The 22394-nt window shown below is 50.2% G+C and overlaps 1 protein-coding gene across 2 annotated transcripts in view; it reads left to right on the forward strand.

Annotated features, from left to right (window-relative positions):
- LOC144950695 (tyrosine-protein kinase Fer-like) overlaps positions 1-22394 on the forward strand; it is a 61056-nt gene that overhangs the window by 24671 nt on the left and 13991 nt on the right. The window contains exons 10-18 of one of the 2 annotated variants that reach the window (XM_078880767.1): positions 7093-7321; positions 8801-8872; positions 10873-10890; positions 12040-12228; positions 13487-13609; positions 16105-16158; positions 16748-16866; positions 18883-18977; positions 19868-19994. In XM_078880767.1, the coding sequence (XP_078736893.1) occupies positions 7093-7321; positions 8801-8872; positions 10873-10890; positions 12040-12228; positions 13487-13609; positions 16105-16158; positions 16748-16866; positions 18883-18977; positions 19868-19994 (1026 nt within the window). The remainder of the gene's footprint in view (positions 1-7092; positions 7322-8800; positions 8873-10872; positions 10891-12039; positions 12229-13486; positions 13610-16104; positions 16159-16747; positions 16867-18882; positions 18978-19867; positions 19995-22394) is intronic. The other variant, XM_078880768.1, reaches the window with a different exon arrangement.

The raw sequence follows: 22394 nt of genomic DNA on the forward strand, positions 1-22394 counted from the left end.
GCCGAAAAGAAGAAGACTTTACGTGGAGTTTTTGAAGAAATGGCCGACGCCTACGAGCCACCTGACGATGCGCATCGGCGATTTGCTCAACGACAACGAGCACCCGAAGAATCGCCCGTGGCATTCAGGGGTGCGGTGCTGGAGCTGGCCATGGCGGCATATCCAGAGACGCCACCGGACCTGCTCGAGCCTCTCATCTTAGGTAAAATGCTTGAGCTGTCTCGTGATCTGGGGATCCCCATGCCTGTGTGTGGGCATGAGAAGCTCACTTCTCGGGCGGCAGCTAAGTGTCTGGATGCGCAGTTTAATCTCCGTCGGTGGAAGCAAGTGGCGGCGTGGACGGGGGGGCCCGTCGCAGAGGGTGGCGCTCTGGGTTGGGACCCTACGAAGGCGGTCTACGTGCCGGATGAGCGGGGCCCTCAGGAGCTGACGGCCGCCTCTGCTCCATGGTCGGGACGCGGCGGGCCAGGGCCGCGCGCTACGCTACCGGTACGGGGCCGTCGGGATGCAAGGCCTGCGCTTCGGCGCAACGAGGTCGACTGCTTCCGCTGCGGCCGTAGGGGCCACTACGCCAAGGACTGCTGGGCCCGCTTTCCGGGTCCGCCGCAGCAGGAGGCCTCGTTACCAGACAAGCCGACCAAAGAACCTCCGAAACAGGCAAGTCGGCACGCACCAGACACCCGGCAAGGCTTTGCACCTCACCCATCACCTTCGTTGTGCGATCCTAATGTTGTTGTTAAAGAAAGGCCATCGACGGGGCCTTGTCGCTCGGTGACGCAGTGGCGCAAATTGGCACGGAGAGTCGTCGCGGCCGCTACGGGTTCGTCCACTGTACCGGGGTCTATACAAGGGGTGGACGTGCGCATTTTGGTCGACTCCGGAGCGTCTGCGACTATTATATCGGATGTCATTTTCCATCTGTTGGGCATCCCACCGGGGGCCGTGCGTCCGGTTTGCGGGTCGTGCGTCGCTGCGAACGGGGGTAGCATGGGTATCGTGGGCCAGGTGGATGCTAAAATATCTATTGGGGATGTGTCGGCCTCGGGCGTTGTGTTAGTCTCAAGATCTTTGGCGGTTCCTTGTTTATTAGGCACCGATTTTTTGGCTAAGATGCCCATTTTGATCAAAATTAATGAGAATTGTATTGAATTGCCGGGTGGCCGTCAAATCTCGTTTCTGCCGTCGCCCTGGGGGCGACCTGCTTCGGCCGTACAAGTGCAGGCGCTGTCCGTCGCATCTGTGGACATCCCACCTGGTTCACAGATGCTTATTCCCTTGCGGTATCGGAAGCCCCTGCCTGATCGGCTAGGAGCAGTTGGGGTCTTGTTATCACCGTCCGCCACGATAACAACCGGGTTGGCGTTAGTTGGGGCACAGACCATCGTGCGGCCGGATCAATTACCGTTTTTACAGGTGCTTAATGCGGGGGTGGAAAACGTCCGTGTTCCGGCTGGTACGGTTGTGGCACATGCCACTACGGCATTTGCGACTCACGATTGTCTGCATAGCCGGGGAGTGGTTGCTGGTGTTTCCGAGCCAAGGGGTTCGGATAATCGATGGATTGCTGACTTATGTGACGAAAATTCTTCCCTGTCCATGGAGCAACGTGGTGCGATTCGTAAATTGTTGTTGACGTATTCGGATGTGTTCAGCTCCGATGATTTGGATTTGGGCCGCACCTCGTTGCTTTACCATCATATTGATACGGGCAACGCTGCCCCTATTCGATTAAATTCGCATCGGATGAGTCCTGCTGAGCGAGAACACGTTCGGGGGGCAGTGGAAGACATGTTGGCTGCGGACATTATATCACCATCTAACAGCCCATGGGGCGCTCCTGTAGTCTTGGTTAAGAAAAAGGATGGCAAATTGCGATTTTGTGTTGATTTCCGGAAATTGAATAAGATATCGGTGGCAGATGCGTACCCCCTGCCGCGTATGGACGACTCCCTTGACGCATTGTCGGGGGCTAAGTTCTTTTCTACACTGGACCTCTCTTCGGGATTTTGGCAGCTTCCCCTTGACGAGTCCTCACGGGAGAAAACCGCATTCCGTACGCCGCAAGGGTTATTTCAATTCAACTGCCTTCCGATGGGATTGAATGCGGCCCCTGCTACATTTCAAAGATTGATGGAGCTCGTTTTGACGGGGTTGCAGTGGGAGACGTGTCTTATATATTTGGACGATATTATTGTCTTCAGCCACACATTTGAGGAACATTTAACGCGACTGGAGACAGTGTTCACGAGGATGCGCTCTGCGAATTTGAAATTCAAACCAAAGAAATGCCACCTACTGCAACGGTCCGTCCGTTATTTGGGGCACATTGTGAGTGCTGAGGGAGTGTCCACGGATCCGGAAAAGACGGCGTGCGTCCGGGATTGGCCGACTCCGGCCACCGTGGGGGATGTTCGTCGGTTTTTGGGATTTGCCTCGTATTATCGAAGATTTGTGCCGAATTTTGCGACTATTGCGAGGCCCTTGCATCTCCTTACGGGTAAAGGACGGAAGTTTGTTTGGGGACAGCCGGAAGAGGCGGCCTTTCGGAGTCTGCGTGATCTATTGGCTACGGCCCCAACATTGGATTATCCCGATTTCGATCACCCATTCATTCTTGATACGGACGCGAGTGACACAGGTATTGGGGCGGTATTATCACAGTCTAAAGGGGGTGTAGAGCGCGTCGTGGCGTATGGTAGCCGAGTCTTGTCTCCCGCGGAAACCCGCTACTGTGTCACTCGCAGAGAACTTCTGGCGGTTGTTTTTTTCCTACGGCAATTTCGACCGTACCTTTACGGTCGTTCTTTTATTGTGCGTACGGATCATGCGGCCTTGCAATATGCACTTAAAATGGACCAGCCATCCGGACAGTTGGCGCGTTGGTTGGACACGCTACAGGAATTTTCCTTCCAAATTCACCATTGGAAGGGGGTGCGCCATGCGAACGCTGACGCACTTTCCAGATTACCGCGGCGCGCCCCTTGTAAATGTGCGTCGGGGACGCATAGGTGTTCGCCGATTCTAACCCCCCCTCAGCCGCTTGCGTTGGCCGTCGAGAAGTCGGATACTCCGATGGAACCGGGACCGACTGACGGGGTTTTGAATCTGCCGCGGTCTGTGTGGATTCGGGAACAGATGATGGATGAGTCGTTGTTGTCCTTGCGGAAGCGGTCTGCGGGGGACAATGGGAGTCCGAGTACGGCTGTGGGGCCGCAAACCGCTCTCCGAGATGGTCTGCTTATGTGGCGGGAAGGGTTCCAGGAACGCTGGCGTCTGGTGGTACCAACGTCCTTGCGATTCGAGTTGATTAGAACTCTCCATTGTGACACACTCTTACATTTAGGGGTGTAGAAGACCTTGTTGACGTTGCAACGTCATTATTTTTGGCACGGCATGGCGACAGATGTCGTAGGGCACGTGCGCGCGTGCCCTGATTGCGCCCGACGTAAGCCGCCTAAACATCCTTACGTGCCGCCTATCCAGTCAATTCAGGTGTCTCGAGTTAATGAATTGGTGGCACTGGACATATTGGGACCTTTCCCACCATCGGCGAGGGGTAATAAATATTTGCTGGTTGGGGTTGAGTACCTCTCCCGTTGGCCGATGGCCTGGCCGTTGCCCGACCAGTCGGCCGCGGCCATTACCGACGCCTTTTTGTTTGGGTACATTATGGACAAGGGGGCGCCTGAGAGACTCCTCACGGACCAGGGCCGAAATTTCTCTTCTAAATTATTGGCGGAAGTGTGCGCGGGCCTTGGGACTAAGAAAGTACGGACATCCCCATACCATCCGCAGACGGATGGTATGGTTGAACGGCTGAACAGGACATTGTCTGCCATGCTTTGCCATACTGTGAGTGAACAACAATCAGATTGGGATCTGCACATCCCCGGAGTGCTTTCGGCGTACAGGATGACGCCTCATGCGGCTACAGGTTATTCGCCGTTTTACCTTATGTATGGTCGGGAAAACGTGCCGCCGGTGGATGTGCAATTGGGAACCGGGGTGAAGGGACCTCGTAAACCACTCCCTGAATACATTCAGGACACGGTTCGCCGCGTCACGGAGGCGCGGGAGAATGCCCGCGTGGCTACGGCCAAAGCCCAGGCCCGGAACGAGCGGTATGCACGACGTTCCAAGGGGGAGTGCCCCTGGAAGGTTGGGGACCTGGCCTGGCTCCATTGTCCGCAGGTACGGCCGGGAACCTCTCCTAAATTGCACAAACCTTGGCATGGTCCCGTCCGCCTCATCGAGGTTCCCAATCCACAGTCAGCGCGCGTTCAGATTGGTTCTCGCCGCTGGTTTGTTCATACGTCGCGCTTGAAACCATATGTTGCTCCCCTACATGATGCGTCATCTCCCAATGTTGCCTTGCCGGGGTCTGTTGCTGCCGACTCTCCCCTGCCTGCGTCCATTGATCTTGCTAGAGCGCCTGTCGTACCTGTTCCAAACAGGCCGGCCGTGACACCGCGGGGGACGAGGGGCCTTGCTCGGAGGGCGCCTGCCAGGTCTGCGGGACCTTGGAGCCCTGCAGCCCTTCCGACCCCGCTGCAGGCACATTCGCGGGACACGCCCGAGACTAATCCTTCAGGGACACGGGACGTTGGTGGACTTTCAACAGCAACAGGAGGACTACCCCCTGTCACTCCTCAAATTCCATCATGTTCCCGTTCTGCGGGTGGGCCGCCGACCGTCCGGGACGGGCCGGCGACCCGCACACGTTCTAAATCGCTTACGTTTCGTTGATTGTATGTTGTGTTGTTGTTCTTGTTCTTACTGTTGTATTTATTGCATGCTTCTCGTACGTTCGTTGATGTTACTTTGTGTTGTTGTTCTTGCTGTTATATTGCATGCTTAGTGTCCTTTCGTGGGGAAGGTCGGTTCGCCGCATTACGGTTTGGTATTGTTCAGCCGAGGTCGGCTGGGTTTTTCTCTACGGGGGAGGGTGGTGTAATGCGGGCGTAAGCGACCTTCCGGATGTGACGTCACGGGGAGGTGGAGTCATGTGACGTGGGAGGAAGGTTCGGGTCCTTAAGCGGTAAAACCGGAAGGAGAAGGGAGTTGGGTTGAGACTGGAAAAGGGTGAGGCCACGCGGGCGAACCAGAGAGGGGTGGCACCGTCGGCCAGCGGGGGCCAACCCCGGATACAGTAGTGGGCTACTGGAGGGAGTGAAGCTGCAGCGAGTACAGCCAGGAAGGCTGTGTGAGAGAGGCAGCGGTGAGGCTGCCAGGAGCTACGGGAGCGACAGAGAGAGAGACAGCCACGAGGCTGTCAGAGTCTACGGGAGTGACCCAGGGAGAGGAGCCGCAGCGAGCACAGCCGGAGGGGCTGCGTGAGAGTAACAGCAGCGGAGCTGCTACGGGAGCTACGGGAGCGACGGAGACCAACAGCGGGGCTGTTAGCGGTGACGGGAGCGACAGCGGAGTCGGCACCGTGGGAACTGAACAAATAAAGGACAGCCGTATGGGAAACAGAGATCGAACCAAATAAAGGACACTGAGCCAGACATCGTGGTCAAGTCTTTTATTACACCAGTATCAAAATATCAGAATAGCTTTTACCCTTTCTGGCAATAAAACAGGTGCTAAGATGTTAAAACGGATACCTTTTGCAATGAATCATGTATATGTGGTTAATGCAGACATGATTTCTTGCAAAAAGTTTCTGTTTGGTGTTTTAACATCTTAACACCTGTTTTATTTCCAGAAAGGGTATAAGCTATTCTGACATTTAGATACTGGAAAGGGAGGTCTCATGATACAAACACAAGATCCAGGTCAGTTTCAGTACAGTACACAAAATCCGTGATCCAATCCCATCTGTGAAGGATGTCATTCCTGACATGCAATATCCTGGAGTCTACAAACTAAGTTACACATGTGGTGGGTATTACATTGGGGAAACGAAACTACATTTCTCGGACCGTGTTCGCGAGCACAAGTCAGATCTGAAACACGGCAGAGCCAATACCTCTGCCGTGGCTGACCATTGCTATAATGCTGAGGGCTCTCATGATATTGTTTTTTCCGAGACCAAGGTACTCTGCAAACCTTCGGGCTACTATCAAAGGTTTGTTCATGAAGCCATCGAGATATATAAACATAGACATAACTGGGAAGATGGATACAAATTGAGCAATAATTGGAAGGATGTTATTAACCAGGTAAAACCTTAACTGCTGTATGGTTTGTCTTCATATCCGCATTTCCAGTTTCTTCAGCCTCCCACTCCCAGCCCCGCTCACTTCCCCTCCCCACCCCGGCATTTTGCCGTGTATGTGTCTTAGCTTCAGCACTCCACTCCCCCTACCCCACACCCCCACCTCTTATCTCTCCTCCCTGGCTCCTCCCCCCTTCTCTTACCTATATAGCCTCTTGTTACAGCAGCCCTTTTGCCCACTTCAGCAATTGTTTTCTTGCTGTGGTTGTCCCACCTGATGACGGACACTTGTGTTGCGCCCGAAACGTCGTGATTTAATTTATTATATTTTGTATACCTACGTGACTTTACCGAAAGAACCATAGAGTATGAGTAGGGTAAAACCTATTATCATATGAGTCGTTTCTGCCTACCACCAGATGTAAAAGTGGGCAGAACACGTCACATGGCTTAAAGGGAAAAGGGCCGTTGGTTAAAAATAACGGAACAGCAGCAGCAGCCAGGGAGTGTAATGTGTCTGAGAGATGGTGCCCAGAGATGTTAACTACCTCACCTGGCATACAGGAGGTTGTGGGTTCGATCCTGGCACATGACCCCTGTATATTTGGAGTTTGCATGTTCCCCCCATGGTTATGTGGATTTTTCTCCAGGTCCTCCGGTTTTTTCCCTCCACATTTAGAAGCATGCCTTTAGAGTATTTGGCTGCTATAAATTTCGACGCGATAATAAGCAACTTCATTGAGCTATTATTTGTGATAGCCAGGTCACTTCTGAAAAAGAGCTATGTAGCTCACTGGGCCTTACCTGGTAAAATAAAATAAATATAGTTTTAAATATAGTAAAAAGGCATCATTTATTTGACGCTGGAATCTAACCAACTGGCTCACGGACGTGCGTGGACGCGCGCTGCCTTCTTTGCCACCCCACTGCAGTGTGCGGCTGCTGTGCAAGAAAGCAGCGCTGCAGGAATGCCGCCAGGGCGTGCTGCAGTTGGAGGGCGAGGAGGCGCGCGTGCTGGGCCAGCGCGACGCCATCCAGGACAAGCTGGAGTGGCTGGGCGATGCCGAGCCGCCCCCCGTCATTGGCCTGTCGTGCCAGGAAGACGCGGGCAGGGCAGGAACGCTCCCGTCGCCGTCGCACTCGCAGAACTCGCTGCACGTGGTCAGTGCCGGGTTGGGTGGGTTTGTCGTGGGTTGTGGCCGAGGGTTGCTCCCCCGGTGTGTGTTTGTTGGGTTGGACCGCCGTGCGTTCGGCTCGGTGTCCCAACGTTTTTGGCGTTCACGGCACTGCTCGTTATACGTACAGGTTAACCCTCGGTTTTCCAAAATTTCGTATTTACGCAATTGACAAATTTCACTCCGGAACACGGCACAAGATCATCAAACAAGAACCCATCCGCGACAGCATCGCAGTATCCCTACAGTGCAACAGTAACGCCTCCACATCACCTTGGCAGTGATTCTAACATGTAGCAGATCTTTTGGTGAGTTCCCTGAAAAGGTTATTTTTTGGAAATTATTATTAAATTGGTTTAATATTTACGTTCTTTATTATTATTTTTATACTGTGAAAAGTGATGTATGTGTATACTTTTATGTTAAATTAATAGGAAAAGCCATTCCGATTTACAACATTTCATACTCTTTGGTTATTTCGGTAAAGTCACGTAGGAATAAAATAATTCACGACGTTTAGGACGCAACATCAGGTGGGAAAGCATGGTCTGCTGCTGAGGCAGACTGTTTTAAAAGGTTTGCAATGGGTGTAGCCCAAGGGTTATAAAGAAGTGGTCGGGGCTAGTGATGTTAATGTGAGAAATTAGCATGTAACTGTAAGATAGGAGAGCTGCCTCCTCGACGAGGGCACGGAAGTGGCTACACCCATTGCAAACCTTTTACAACAGTCTGCCTCAGCAGCAGACTATGCTTTCCCACCTGATGACGGACGCTTGTGTTGCGCCCGAAACGTCGTGATTTATTTTATTTTATACCCACGTGACTTTACCGAAAGAACCAAAGAGTATGGATTCCTGCAGTCACGAAAGCTTCTTATCGAGATTTCGACATTTCGTTTTACGAATGGGTTTTTTTGAAGACTGCATCCCTTTCGTCAATCGAGGGATACCTGTATTGTACATTATCAATTTCATACGGGCCACGGAACGCCTTGGCATTTCGTTCCACATGACGGAAGCCGCTTTGGTAACCGAGCTGTTGCTCCACGTGCTGGCACATTTGGCTATTTGCGGCATCGTTGTGGCGCAGTGCTAACACAAAGGCGCCTGTAATCGTTGATGATTGCTCTGTTCTTCCAAAAACATTACAAGAGCCTTAACTTCCGATGTGAAGCGGGATGGTCCGTACTTGTTAACACACTCGCAGCATTAACTGGGGTCGGCCGTTAGAGCTTGAACCCGTGAATATTGGCCATGCCACCCACCCCCCCGTACGGCCGCTCTTTACTGAACATGGCGATCCGGTGGCCGTGCAGTGAGCACGCGTGGGCATGTGCCGTGCGGCCGAGCATGAACGTCACGGTGGCTCGCGCGTAGGGTCTCCCAAGCATCGTGCCTGTAGCGTCACTGCAGCTGTGCTGTCACCCATGCTGCTGCTGTTGTTGTTGTTGTTGGTGTCGGTTTAGGATGGGATGAAGGCGATGACCCTGGATCTCAAGCAGTCCATCACGGGGATATTTAAGTTCTCAAAGCCAACGGTACAGGTGTACACTATGCACAAAAGACATGAAAAGTCGCTCTAAAGCCTTTACCAGACTGTTGCAGTTAGTAAGCAGCGATAAAGGTCGGCACGGTACACAAGTGAGTGGGTGGCCAACACCATGCCTGTCTACTTTTGTCTCCCCACAGTACTCTATGTTCATACACCGCAGCACTAGCTGCTCATTTAAGGCTAAGTCGACCTAGCAGAGGCCAAGGACCGGTTCATATATGCATCACCGATGTTGGCCGTGAGTGGGTATTAAACCCCGTTTGCCAGAGTAAAATTCACGCTCACGGTCACCATTCCACACATTCACTCACACAAGCGTGCGCAATCATACACGCACACAAGACAACGATCCCACGTATAGTCATAAAAGACTTTTGGAGCAAGTGCTATTTGCGAGCACCTATGACTGGCGGAACGGTACGCATGGGGCTGGGTGGCCAGCACCACGCCTGACCGCCTTTGTCTCCCTAGTGGTAATGTTTAGAAACTGCACCAGGTACTTATTTGAGGCTGAGTGGAGCTAGGGTATGCCCAGGACCAGTTCATATATTCGTCACCGCTGTTAGCCATGAGCAGGAATCAAACTCAGGTCGCCGGGTTCGAAGCACAGCACGCTCACCACGATGCTACCGCTCCCAAAATACGTGCACATACGCCCACTCACACACCCACACACATACGTACATTTACACGTACACACATGTAAACACATACACACAATTATACAGACGCGTGCACTGACATGTTGATGTTATTGATGTAAAATATATTTACGTACGTAAATGTTAATGAAGTAAGCGTTATTAATTAACTATGTTCTTTGGGTATTTCAGTAAAGCTATGTAGATAGAAAAAATAACAAAAAATATAAATCACGACGTTTCGACCGCAACGCAAGCAATCGTCTTCAGGTGAAAAAGAGGGAAATCTGCTGAGACAGGCTGTTTATAAAGGTTTAGAGATGGGCGGAGCAGCTAATGTTAATGTAGAAGCGAGTAGGAGAGAGTGAGTAGGAGAGAGAAACTTGCTTGTAAATGTAAATGTAAGCTCGGCGGGTGGCCAAGCTCGGCTAGGGCCCGGACGACGCAGTGGCAAGCCGCCATTTACTAACACACCTAAAGGTTGGCTGTGTTAGTGAATGTAACTCGGGGAGTCCAAAATAACTGCTAACATAGGTAGGTAGGATAGGAACATCACAGCCAGTTATGACCTAAACTGGTGATTAACGTCCTTCATTGCTCAGTTTGTACCCATCTTCTCGGTTGAAATTGTGTCTGTGTTTATATATCTGGATGGCTTTATCAACGAATCTTTGCTGATAGCCAGTGGGTTTGCAGAGTACCTTTGTCTTGGCAAATATGAATTCTTGCAGTCACGAAAGCTTTTAAGTCAAGATTTAATTAACTATGGTTTGTGTTATTAATTATGTTATCTATTATCGGTTACGATCGACTTACGCATGACCCACACCACGTGTAAGATATCTGGTTATTTTCAGAATCTTTAATTCGACTGGATAAATCCGATGAGCTATGAAGCTCTTTTTTCCACAGATGGCCAGTAGGGGTGGGTCGGCAAGTTACAGCAACAACAAACAATAGAAAACAAACAATCAGAGTGAAAAATAGAGAAAAGGCAAGAAAGTCACGAAAATTCTATAAATAAGTAATACAAATTATATAAATACATCAAGTCAAGCCGAATTTTTTTACACTAAATGCAAGCTCGTGCAGGGCAGCAAAACTTTACATCGCCCAATGCTGTTATTTACCCGGAGCTACAGGGAAACCTGGTCATAAACTGAACGCGTGGAATTCTTTTGACATGGTAACACACTCTTCATCACCCTGGCCAAAGGGATTTAAAGCTCTCACAACGAAACAAACTGACGCAGCAAATTCTCGAGTGGTGTCTGTGGCTGTGCTTTGTTCTGCAATGCCTCAATTGATGGCCGCTTCTCTCTCTATCTCCTCCTCCTCCCTGCAGCCGTCGCCCACAAACAAGGTAACCGATGACTGTTTCGTTCGTAATTGGCTCGTCACAGCACTCCATTAAAAGTCTCTATCGCTTCTCTGAACGCGACTCTTGTTGTGATGCGTACGTCACGCAACTTTAATTGGAACCAAGTAAGGCAGTGGTTGGCACGCGGCTCTGTGAACGTGTCGCCCCATAGTTCTATGATTCCCGGCCACAGCTAACATTAGTTGCGAGTGATATCTGAACGGGTCCTGAGTCCCCCCCCATCTCCCACTCCCCTTCAGTCCATATTGACGTAATGAATGTGTTGTCAGATAACCCTTACGACCGATACGGCGTGGGGAAGGCCTTCATCCAGCAGTGGAGTGAACAAGATGGGCAGAGCAGAGTCGGGGGATGAAATTGGGCATGAGAGGAGTAAAAATTAAAAGGAGGGAAGGATATTAAATATGGTTCCATGGTCACGAAATGTTAACTACCTTGCCTGGTATGCAAGAGGTCGTGGGTTCGATCTTGACCCTGACGCCTGTGTATTTGAGGTTTGCAAGTCTATCTTCGTATGGTAGCGTGGACATTTCTGCAGGTGCTCGGGTTCTTCCATCCATATTTAGAATCAACATCGCGCATTTAGATTGTTTGGCTGCAATACATTTCCAGGTGATGAGAAGCCACTTCGTTGAGCTATCATTTGTGATGGCCACGTTACTTCTGGAACAAGAGCTATATAGCAGCTCAGTTGGCCTTACCTGGTAAAATAAAAATAGTTTTTAGTGCATGGGGTTGCCCTCATCTAGCAGTAGATTGACAGTCGGAGGAGGGACAAGAAGGGGGAGGAGTGAGCGGGTGGAGGAGGACCTGCAATGCCGAGGCCGATGGCTTCAACTCCCGGCACAGCAGTTGATCTATTATTATTTTCCTACGTGACTTTACTGAAAGAACCAAAGAGCATAGCAGTTGAAACGTTTGTGCACGTTTCTTAAATCCCCCGGCCTCTGTCCCACCAGGCAGTGGTTAATGGGTCTTATGTCTTATGATTGGGCAGGTCGCGTACGGTAGAGTAAAGCGTGGGTACTCCCGCCTTTAACCGGTGTGGAAGGGAAGGCCGAAAAACCAGCGGTGGCACGAGGCAATGAGCGAGCGAGTTGATTGCAGGGGGCTGTGCCTGTAACCCCGCAGGCGGTGCCGACGCGCCCGCTGGATGCGCAGGAGTGGTTCCACGGTGCCATCCCGCGGCAGGAGGCCCAGCGGCTGGTGAGCTCCGAGGGGGACTTCCTGGTGCGCGAGAGCCACGGCAAGCCGGGCGAGTACGTGCTCTCCGCCATGGCGGGGGGCCAGTGCCGCCACTTCATCATACAGAATACCGACGTGAGTTTGGGGGCAGAGGTGCGTGGGCTTTGGAGCCGAGAGCAATGTTGACCGCTGCTGGCAAAACATCCCAATGCCTCAGGATTGCACGTAAGCACCATCCCGCCCCTCCCCCCCCCCCGGCTTACTGTGAAAACTTGGCAGGACCCTCCTGAAAGAGAGAGTCTTGAGACTCGGTGATACGTTCCTGCTTAAACCAGTGTAATACATTTTTTTTTTCATTTTACGAGGTAATGTCCACTGAACTATATAGCTCTGATATATAATAATAACAGCACCAGTGAGTATTGGTGGCTGATGAGTCCTAATAAGGATGACAGTGGTCCACATTTGGTTATCTCTGCATCACTGCTTGCTGTCAGTCGGTCGCTTTTACTCAAATTTAGTTTCATGGTGACCTCGGACGAGGACCACAATGCACTTCTTCATGAACTGCTGATGGTTTTTGCACAATGCACAAAGGCTTTGAGCATTATACACCTTTGTGCATCTTGTTGGAGACGCGTTGTTGTCCAAACTGCACTCCTATTCTGTTACGATGGGCTTTTCTCGCCATTTACAAATTGGAAGAGGATATTACTGTGACCTCTGTTCCACACACAATAGCAATTTCCCATCCGCCTTGTCACCGAGAGTCAAACGGATATTTAAAATTCTGAAATGTCAATTTAAATGCAAAAACTAATTTTATGTGATGTTTTTCTTCTTCTCGTCATTGGTGACTGGGCTGAGACCATCAACCTACTACACTTTAAATCACATTTGGTAGGAACCCGGACTCAAACCCAGGGTCCCAGCGGTGCCGGCTCGACTTCTCTGACCTCTGAGCCACCGGACCACCTCTTAGAACAACGTCCTAGACGCACGTCCGTTCCTGAGCGATCAGTTTCACATCCAAATTGCTCTCGGAAGTCACGTCGCCTACTCGTCCCCCCAAATTACTTTGCCCACATCTGAGCGAGCAGTCGCACAATCAAGGCCATAGGTAGACTCCCTTTACAGCAGAGCACCCCCCTGTCCCCAGCCCTCTTGCTGGTTAACTCCAAGCCCTACCCACATCAGGATCGTAACTACCAATTGCGAGTTCGCAGACGTGTCACGCGACGATGAGTCGCACGTCGCTGTAAATTTGCCGAGCAGGTTGTCACTTGAGTCCTTCTTCTACTGTGGACAACGGGGTTTGTGTCAACGTGCGACCAATTCGGTTTGCCCAACGGCTTCCTCTTGCGCGTGTGCTTGTGGTGTTGTCTCGGCGCAGAACCTGTTCAAGTTTGAGGGCGACGGCTACGCTTCCATCGTGCAGCTCATCGAGCACCACGTTTCCTCAAAGCAGGTGGTCACAAAGAAGTCCCGTGTCGTGCTCGTGCGGCCCGTCGGCAAGGTACGGCAAAGCGTCATCGTCGTCATCATCGTCGTCATTGTCATTATACAAACATTACACTGGTTGTCTTCTTTGTTGTCACCATCATTATCCTGATCACCAGCATCATCGTTATCTCCATTGTCATCCATAAGAGGTTTTTGGGTTAGATCGTGTAAATATATAAATGTGTCGTTAAACCCGGCACCACCGGACACAGCCAACTAGTAAGGGTTGTCACGTAAACAGAACGTGGCCAATTCGTCACTAGAACAGCACATCGGTGTGTTGGAGAGTCAAGCCACAACATTTACAAACTGAGTACGACGTTTCACCAGTAATTACAACTAGCTTCATCAGGCGACAGCCAGATTTGTGGAGAAGTCCACCTGTTTCGTTCCTTATGTAGAGGCGTAGATGTGTTGACCACCCTTCTGCGCTCTTGCACAATGTGGGGGGGGGGATTACTGAGTCAACGTACACTATGCATGTGCCTTATGCGAGCCCTTTGAACTTGTCCTTCCTGTCTATTGTGTTTATTAAAATAACCCTACCAACGGTAATCCCGATTGAAGTACGCTGCCCTTTGTAGGCATGCATTTAAATAATATATGATTTTATGATTTGCTTCCACGCAGCACTTAGACGGTAGCTATCCGAAGGGTTAAAGTTATTTTGATTTCTTTCAATTTCGATAGATTCTCTAATTAGTCTTGGCCAGTAGTAGCTAGTTTTGCTCAAAACTTCAACATTATCAAAATCATTTGAGTGTCCTTGTTGGCACGCGTGTTCTGCTACTGCTGATAGTTGCATTTGGGAGAATTTAATATTTCTCTGATGTTCTTTTAGTCTTATGCTGATCATTCGTCTTGTTTACCAGATATTAAATTCTGGATCTTACGTACCGTGCTAAATCTGACTGATGTTTTGTTTTTCCAAACATCTGGCTAGTTTATCAGTTACTCCCGCAATGTACAGTATTTTGATCGTTTTAACTACTTGGGCAGTTTCAATGCTCTTGTTATTTGATTTGGTTTTGGTATTCAATTCCCTAGATTTGAAGCTTTCGTGACTGCAACGATTCATATTCTTAGGTTTTTTCGGTAAAGTCACGTAGGTAAAACACTTACCGAAAAAACCTAAGAATATGAATATTCAATTCCCTGTTGATTTGTACATCATTGTAACCGTTCATTTGCAGCGCTTCTTTAACATGTTGAATTTCACTTCTCAGACTGTCACCATCTGACACTTTCTTAGCTCGATGAATGAGCGTCTTGATAATTGCAGATTTATGTGCGGGGTGATGGTGTGACTCTGCATTCAGATAGCCATCAGTATGCGTTTTCTTTCAGTAAACACCGTGTGTTATTTTACCATTTCGACCCCTTCCGAGCAGAATATCCAGAAATGGTAGAGTTCTGTCAGCTTTCACTTCCATGGTGAACTGGATGGATGGGTTTTGCAAGTTGAGATGATGTAGAAATGCGTTCAGTGTATCTTTGCCGTGTGGCCAGACCACCAATGTGTCTTCCACATATCTAAACCAAGCAGATGGTTTTAGTGTGCTTGAAGCTATTTTGCGTTTGTTTCAAAATCTTCCATGTACAAATTCGCTATCACAGGAGACAAAGGAGAGCCCATTGCTGCTCCTTCCTTTTGTTTATAGAAGTCACCTTGCCACAAGAAGTAGCTGTTCTTTAGACAGTGTTCAGCTAGTCTTGGGATATATTTGGCTAAACCTTTGTTCGTTACCAGAGTGTCGAGTAATTTAATGGACTCGTTGACCGGAACCCTCGTGAACAGAGAGGTCACATCAAAACTTACGAGAATATCATTAGGATTAAGCTTAATATCTTTAATTACATTTACGAGATGTTCAGAGTTTTTGATGAACGAAGAGGTCCTACCGATATAGGACTGTATTTGTTTCGTTACGTATTGTGCTAATTTGTACGTGGCAGAGCCTATTGTACTATGGGTATTAATTGGACATCAGGCTGTGCGCTTTGGATGGGCAGATTTGTGCCAGAAAGGCATTGCGTGTTAACCAAAAATTAATTGACTTGACTGTCCACCGCCAGTTGGTAAGCCTGCCGACAGCCTCAGCTCACTACTCAAGAGCGTGAGAAACCCGGATTCAAACCTAGGTGGTTACTGCTGTATGCGGCCTGTAATGCAGCACTGTGGAGACGGAGCATTTGTGGGTCATTCTCACGTTAGTAGGCATCGAGGTCGCCATGTCCTGGATTGCCAGTGGTATCGTGCCAGTACAGCAAGCCGGGTTAATTTCCATCTGTATGGGGATTGGAATGGGGGAAAATCCTCTTAATATAGGACTACAGAGCTTAGGCAATTGTTTGTGCTGGTTATGGCTACTTTGCTACTCGCCTGTGGTTTCTCCGTGCCTCTGACAAATTCTACAGCGTGTTGAGATGCAATGTGTGTGTGTGTGTGAAGGACGCCATATAAATATGATATATATTTATGTATGTGTTACTTTGACTTCTTTGCAGGACAAATGGATTTTAAATCATGACGACATTGTCCTCCAGGAGAAGCTTGGACGGGTGAGTGGATCGGTGTTGTGTGTGTGTCTATGCGTTTGTGTCTGTACGTCTGTGTTCGTGTTGGAGGAGGGGTGATGGGGATGGTGTTGAAGATAGCTGGCGCAGTGATGAGTGTACCGCGTGATTAACCCACCGAGCTAAGTTTGAATCATGCCTATGGCTATGTGATAGCAGTCTTACGCGTGAACATCGCACCGCAGTCACACACATGAACATCGCACTGCGTAACATAGTAAAAAAAATGGTAACATAATTGAATGATTCAGATACCAGGGGCGTGCATGGGCTAAGGAATGAGTGACAGCGATAGAGGTGTTATGAAAGGGTAGGGGAGAGAAGAGAAGGAGTGGATGAGCGAGGGGAGGGAAGGAGGAAGAGAATGGGCGATAGGGAATAGGTGAGCTCTGTGTTCGTAATCGTGGCTATCGAGTTGCCGTGTGGCCTCCATTGCAGAACAAGCGACACCGTGGATAGCCATGGTTTCACGTCGCAGGTACCACTGTCTCGTGCTCTTGCATCGAGCGCCTTCAACAAGAAGGGCACCAACGGCTGACGCCCCCCAGCGCTGTCGTTCCTCCGTCTGTGTCAGGGAAACTTCGGGGAGGTTTACAAGGGCCTGCTCAAGCCGGAGAACGTGAGCGTGGCCGTGAAGACATGCCGGGACAACCTGCCCACGGACATGAAACACAAGTTTCTCATGGAAGCCCGGTGGGTGGTGGGAGCGCACCCACATGAGAGGCATTGCTCGCTCGTAACGCCTCGTGTGTGTGTTTTTGCCACTCGTAGCATTGTGCCAATGCGTTACGCCGCATGTTGGTTTCATTCAATCCAGAGGTGCGCAGTAAACCGTAGACAATCGAGAATGCAGCCGGAACCGGTGCCAATAATTGCCAAAACTCTGTGGCCCTACATTGTTGTGTTTGGCCAACTCTTATACCATGTAAGTGTTTTGTACACGTGGTAGTAGGCCGGAGTAAACTAAACTAAACTATTCTTTTTTTACCAGGTAAGGCTCACTGAGCTATATAGCTCTTTTTCAGAAATGACCTGGCCACAAATGATAGCCCAACTAAGTGACTTATCATCATAATGTGGAAATTTTGTTGCACCAAATACTCTTGTAATGTTGAGTCTAAATGTTGAGGGGAAAACTGGAGGCCACACGACCACGGGCAGAACATGCAAATCCTAAATAAACAGGCGTCGGTTTCAGGATTGAACCCATGACCTCCTGCATGCCAGGCGGGACAGATAATATTTCGCCACCACGGCAGAGTACCAGGAGACAACCCACGCATGCGAGGGAGGGGGTAACACTTAACCCCGTACATACATTTTATTATTATTAATTAACTCGCTGTGCTGCCATGAGACCCTGGCAAGCCGGGAGGTTGGCGACCTCGACGCCCACTGGCAGCGAGGGGGTTGCACGTATGTTGGTGCTGGACTGAAGTGCGTCCAGCGTAGCCACGGGGGGCACCCAACGGGGGCGGCCCCGACGCGCGCCCAGTGTAACATATTGAGTCTGCGGCCAGACTGAGATGCGCACGGCCTTTGCTGACCCATCGTCAATCTCGTTGGTTGCCCATGAGCCTGTCTCGCTGTGCGTGCAGCCCAAGTTGATTTGGATCTCGTGGTCCAAGTGTGCGGGAGTGTTTATCTCACGTCGATAAAACTACAGATCGGTTTGTTCAGTTTTTTTCACCTTATTACAACGACATTAGAGCCCGACATACCACAATGTAAAGTTCCAACAACAGGATACAAAATGTATGTATGTTGAACTGCTTTCGCACCTTACGTAGCCAACCAGAGGTGTGGGGGAAGGACAACAAACGAAAAACAAGAAGCAGTTCTCAAGAAATTAGTTTATGTATGTATCAGCGGGCATCCATTCCGGCTCGACGGAAGCACGTGACAGGAGAAGGAAGGGGAATAGGGGCCCCCACTGCCCCAGCCAAGGGGGGGTCTCACGCAAGTGGGAAAGATGAAGATTTAAATGGGGAGGGGAAACAGGGAGGGGGAGGAGAAGAATAACAGCCAGCATGCTAAGGGTAAGTCAGTGTTAGTGGGGGGGGGGAAGGGAAAAACAGAGGAGGGGGAAGCACAGAAAAAGCCGAAGAGAAAAAAAGTCACCTACATGCGGCTAAAGGGGCTTATAAGCCAAGCTGTTTATCGCTCCTTATTCCGCTCCCGCTTGATAAAACTACAAATTTCAATTGGTGTGACGTGAGAGGGCCACCATGGGTTTTGGTCTCCGCTCAGAAGCAGGTTTAACCACGAACAGCGGGAACCCAGAGATTGCACCCAGGATCTCGGCAGCGTCGACCATTATAAACTATAAACTGAACTTAACAATTTTTCTTTTAGCAGGTAAGGCCCACTGAGCTATTTAGCTCTTTTTCAGAAGGGACCTGGCTACAAATGATAGCTCCACTAAGTGGCTTATCCTCATTTGAAAATGTATAGCGGTGAAATACTCAACGCATGTTGATTCTAAATGTGGAGGGGAAAACCGGAGAAGACCAAGAGAAAAATCTACGTGACTACGTTGGAGAACTCCAATTATATAGCAGACGTCAGGGTCGGGATCAAACCCACGACCTCCTGCATACCAGGCGAGGTAGTTAACATCTCCTAGCCACCGGGGGCACCTTCAGTGGGCGCCACATCCCCTGGGCAGGCGGCACGTTGGTTGATGTCGCTTGTCGTTTTGCGTCGCAGGATTCTCAAGCAGTACGACCACCCCAACATCGTCCGCCTCATCGGAGTGTGCACGCAGAAACACCCCGTCTACATCGTCATGGAGCTTGTGCAAGGTTCCCCCCCCTCATTCGCTCCTCACTCAGTTGCGCAACTCATTCACTCGAGTTAATTCGCTCACTCTTATTATTGTGCTCACTCTATCCCATTCATTCACTCTTGTTCATACGCTCAATCACTTATTCACTTTTGTTAATTCCACCGCCAGTGCACCATACTGGCCTAGCAGCACTTATTCCAGCTCTCACAAACAAACATTGACTTGGCTGTGAAAGACCCAACGCAGAAGATCCCTGGGTTGATCTGCCACGAAGTTCATGGTCCACCCTAAACCACGCCCACTGCGCAAACCATGGCAGCAAATGCGGACACCTGATGCACAAATTAAAAATGTATAACTCTCCAGTATGCGACCGGTGGTCATCCAGAAAAGACCGTACAACGTATAACGACGCAGTGCCCGATCCACAAATACGAAGGAGACATCACAGCGATGATACACTCCGCTGGCTCCTGACACGGTTGTCTGGCTTGACCAGATGAATGTGAAATTGTAATTTGTTGCTGGGTATCTACATCAGCGGCTATACTAAAGAAGAAGACTTACCCCAGCAGACTGAAAAGGCTATATGAGGGGTGTGCGTGGGGGAGCGGTGGCGCAGTCGTTAGCGCATCGCACAACGAACCTGGCGACCGGAGTTCAATTCCAGCTCGCATCGATGACTAATATCTGAGCCAGTCCTTGCCCCTCTCCTCGGTTGACTAAACCTTAAAAGAGTCCACGGTGCGGTGTGTAAACTAAGGCGGCTGAGCATACTGCAGGCTACACCACTCCAGAATGTGCTGTGCTGGCCTTCATCGGCGTTTGCGAACGGCACTTGCCCCAAACAGTCCGGAAAAGGCTATACATAGAGGATATTTGTCCTTTGTCTCTTTGCGTGAGCAGGTGGTGACTTCCTGTCATTCCTGCGGAAGGACACTTCACGTGTCCTCACACAGCAGCAGCTCGTGAAGATGATGGAGCAGGCGGCAGCTGGCATGACATACCTGGAGGGGAAGAACTGCATACATCGGTACGGCCCCCCTCCCCCCCTCATAATTCCTCCTACCCAACGTCCCACCCCACAATTCTCACAACCAAATTCAGAAACTAGATTCGACGATTCGCTTGACACTGCACAAAACCATTTTCCCGAATGTGTGAAATCGTAGCGGCCCTGTAAACAGCATTCCTGAGATCCGCCCGTTTTTGTGTGCCTCATCACACACTAAAGGCGCTCGCCACTTTCATGACACAATGGGAAACCTAGGAACCCCATCGTAAATCGGATTGTCGTAAACCGGGACCCTGTTTTCCCATAGACAGTAGAAACAGTGGAAACATCACTTGCCAATGTGTTTTCCTTTCATCGGCCATATTTAACAGGATTAGAGAGATGAAAAAATACACAAAAACACTGGAGAATATAAAACACCAGTCAGCTTTATTGATCACATTACCCATGCATGCATGAGGTACATGGCAGTGAGATTCTTTGTTCCCGTGTCGCTCTCAGCTTGTGGAAATTAACAACAACTATGTAAACAGCAGCAACACTATTTAAAATTTTAAATAAAATTATTAAAAACTAAGTATAATCGATGTGCAGATGATAAAAGTGACATGTGCATAGCAGAAATAGGGTCCCCTGCAGGTGAGCTTTATAAATGATCTTGTTATGCAAAATGTTCTTGTTTGGTTAATGTCTCGTGTAGTCGGTGGGGGGAGAGGGGGTGTGAATGGGGGTAGTGGGGAGCAAAATCAGGGTTGGTGGGGCTTGGGCAGATATTGCGCGAGGCTCTGCTCAGTTGAGCATCCGGATGGCCTGGGGATAGAAGCTGTCCCTGAGGCGGTTGGTGGTAGCCGCAATCCTGGACTTCCTCTTGGATTGTTTCCTGATGAAAAGGCCATGGCCCGGGTGGCTGGAATATCGGCGATGATGTTTTGGGCCTTCGCGATGCACCTCTTGGTGTATCGGTCTCTCAGGGTGGGCAGCACGCCACCTGTGATCCGATGGGCGGACCACATCACCCTCTGAAGCCTCTGCCGGTCCCGTTCGGTGCAGTTACCGTACCAGGTGGTGATGCAGCCAGTCAAGATGCTCTCAATGGTGCACCTGTAAAAGTTCCTGAGAACGGGTGCGGATATGCCAAATATCCTCAGCCTTCTGAGGTTATCAAGGGGCTGCTGGGACTTTTTCACGAGTGTATCCACATGCCGGGGCCATTTCAGGTCCTCTGAGATGTGAACTCCGAGGAACCTGAAGCTGGTGACCCGCTCCACTGAGGCCCCGTTGATGGTTAGTGGCACGTCCTTACCCCTCTTCCTAAAGTCCAGAATCAGCTCCTTGGTTTTGTCGACATTGGACTCAAGGTTGTTCTCTTGACACCACGTCGAGAGTGCCGTCACCTCATCCACGTAAGCCGTGGTGTCGTTGTTGGTGATCGGGCTCACCACTGTCGTGTCGTCGGCGAACTTGATGATGGTGTTGGAGCTGTACCTGGCTGTACAGTCGATAGTGTAGATGGAGTACAGGAGGGGGCTAAGCACACATCCTTGGGGGGCACCTATGTTGACGGTGAGGTAAGATGAGATGTTATTGCCAATCTTTACCGCCTGAGGTCTTCCCGTTGGAAAGTCCAGCACCCAACTGCAGAGGGTGGTGTTCACACCCAATGCCTCCAGTTTGGAGATTAGGATGGAGGGCACTGGTATTGTATGCTGAGCTGTCATCGATAAACAGCATTCTCACATAGTTACCCTCCTTCACCTCCACGTGGGACAGTGCCTTATGCAATGTAATTGCAATAGCGTCGTCCGTGGGTCTGTGGATATTAAGTCACGTCATTTTGGCCTTTTTGGGGACCGGAATGATAGTAGACGTCTTGAGGCATTTTGGAACGACAGCCTGGGCGAGGGAAAGGTTGAAGATGTCTATTAACACAGGGGCCAGCTGGGGTGCACGTGCCCTGAGGACACGTCCCGGTATCCCGTCTGGGCCGGCTGCCTTGTGTGTGCCAACCTGCCGGAGGATCTGTGCCACCTCGCCTCTGTTGAGCCTAAGGACGCCTGCAGGACAGCTGTGGTCGGTGTGATGGGGGGTAGGCGGAGGTGGGGGACGTAGGGGGAGGCGGGGGTGGGGACTGTGGAGGTGGCGGTGGCAGTGGTTGCTGTGCTTGCCGCGAACCGTCCGTAGAAGGTGTTGAGCTGGTCGGGGAGGGAGGCGTTGTTGATCGCCTTGCAGCTTCTTATCCCTTTGTATTCTATGGTTCTTTCGGTAAAGTCACGTAGATTGTAAAAGAATAACATGATGGACTGTAATCCACGCCACAGGCTCCGAGAGTTGTAGTCACAGTGTGGGGCCTCCAACTTGTCTCTGTGTTATCTCTTGCCCGCCTTGATGGCTTTTCGGACTGCGTATTTGGCCCTCCTG

Source organism: Lampetra fluviatilis, chromosome 59, assembly GCF_964198595.1.
Source record: "Lampetra fluviatilis chromosome 59, kcLamFluv1.1, whole genome shotgun sequence".
Lineage (NCBI taxonomy): Eukaryota > Metazoa > Chordata > Hyperoartia > Petromyzontiformes > Petromyzontidae > Lampetra > Lampetra fluviatilis.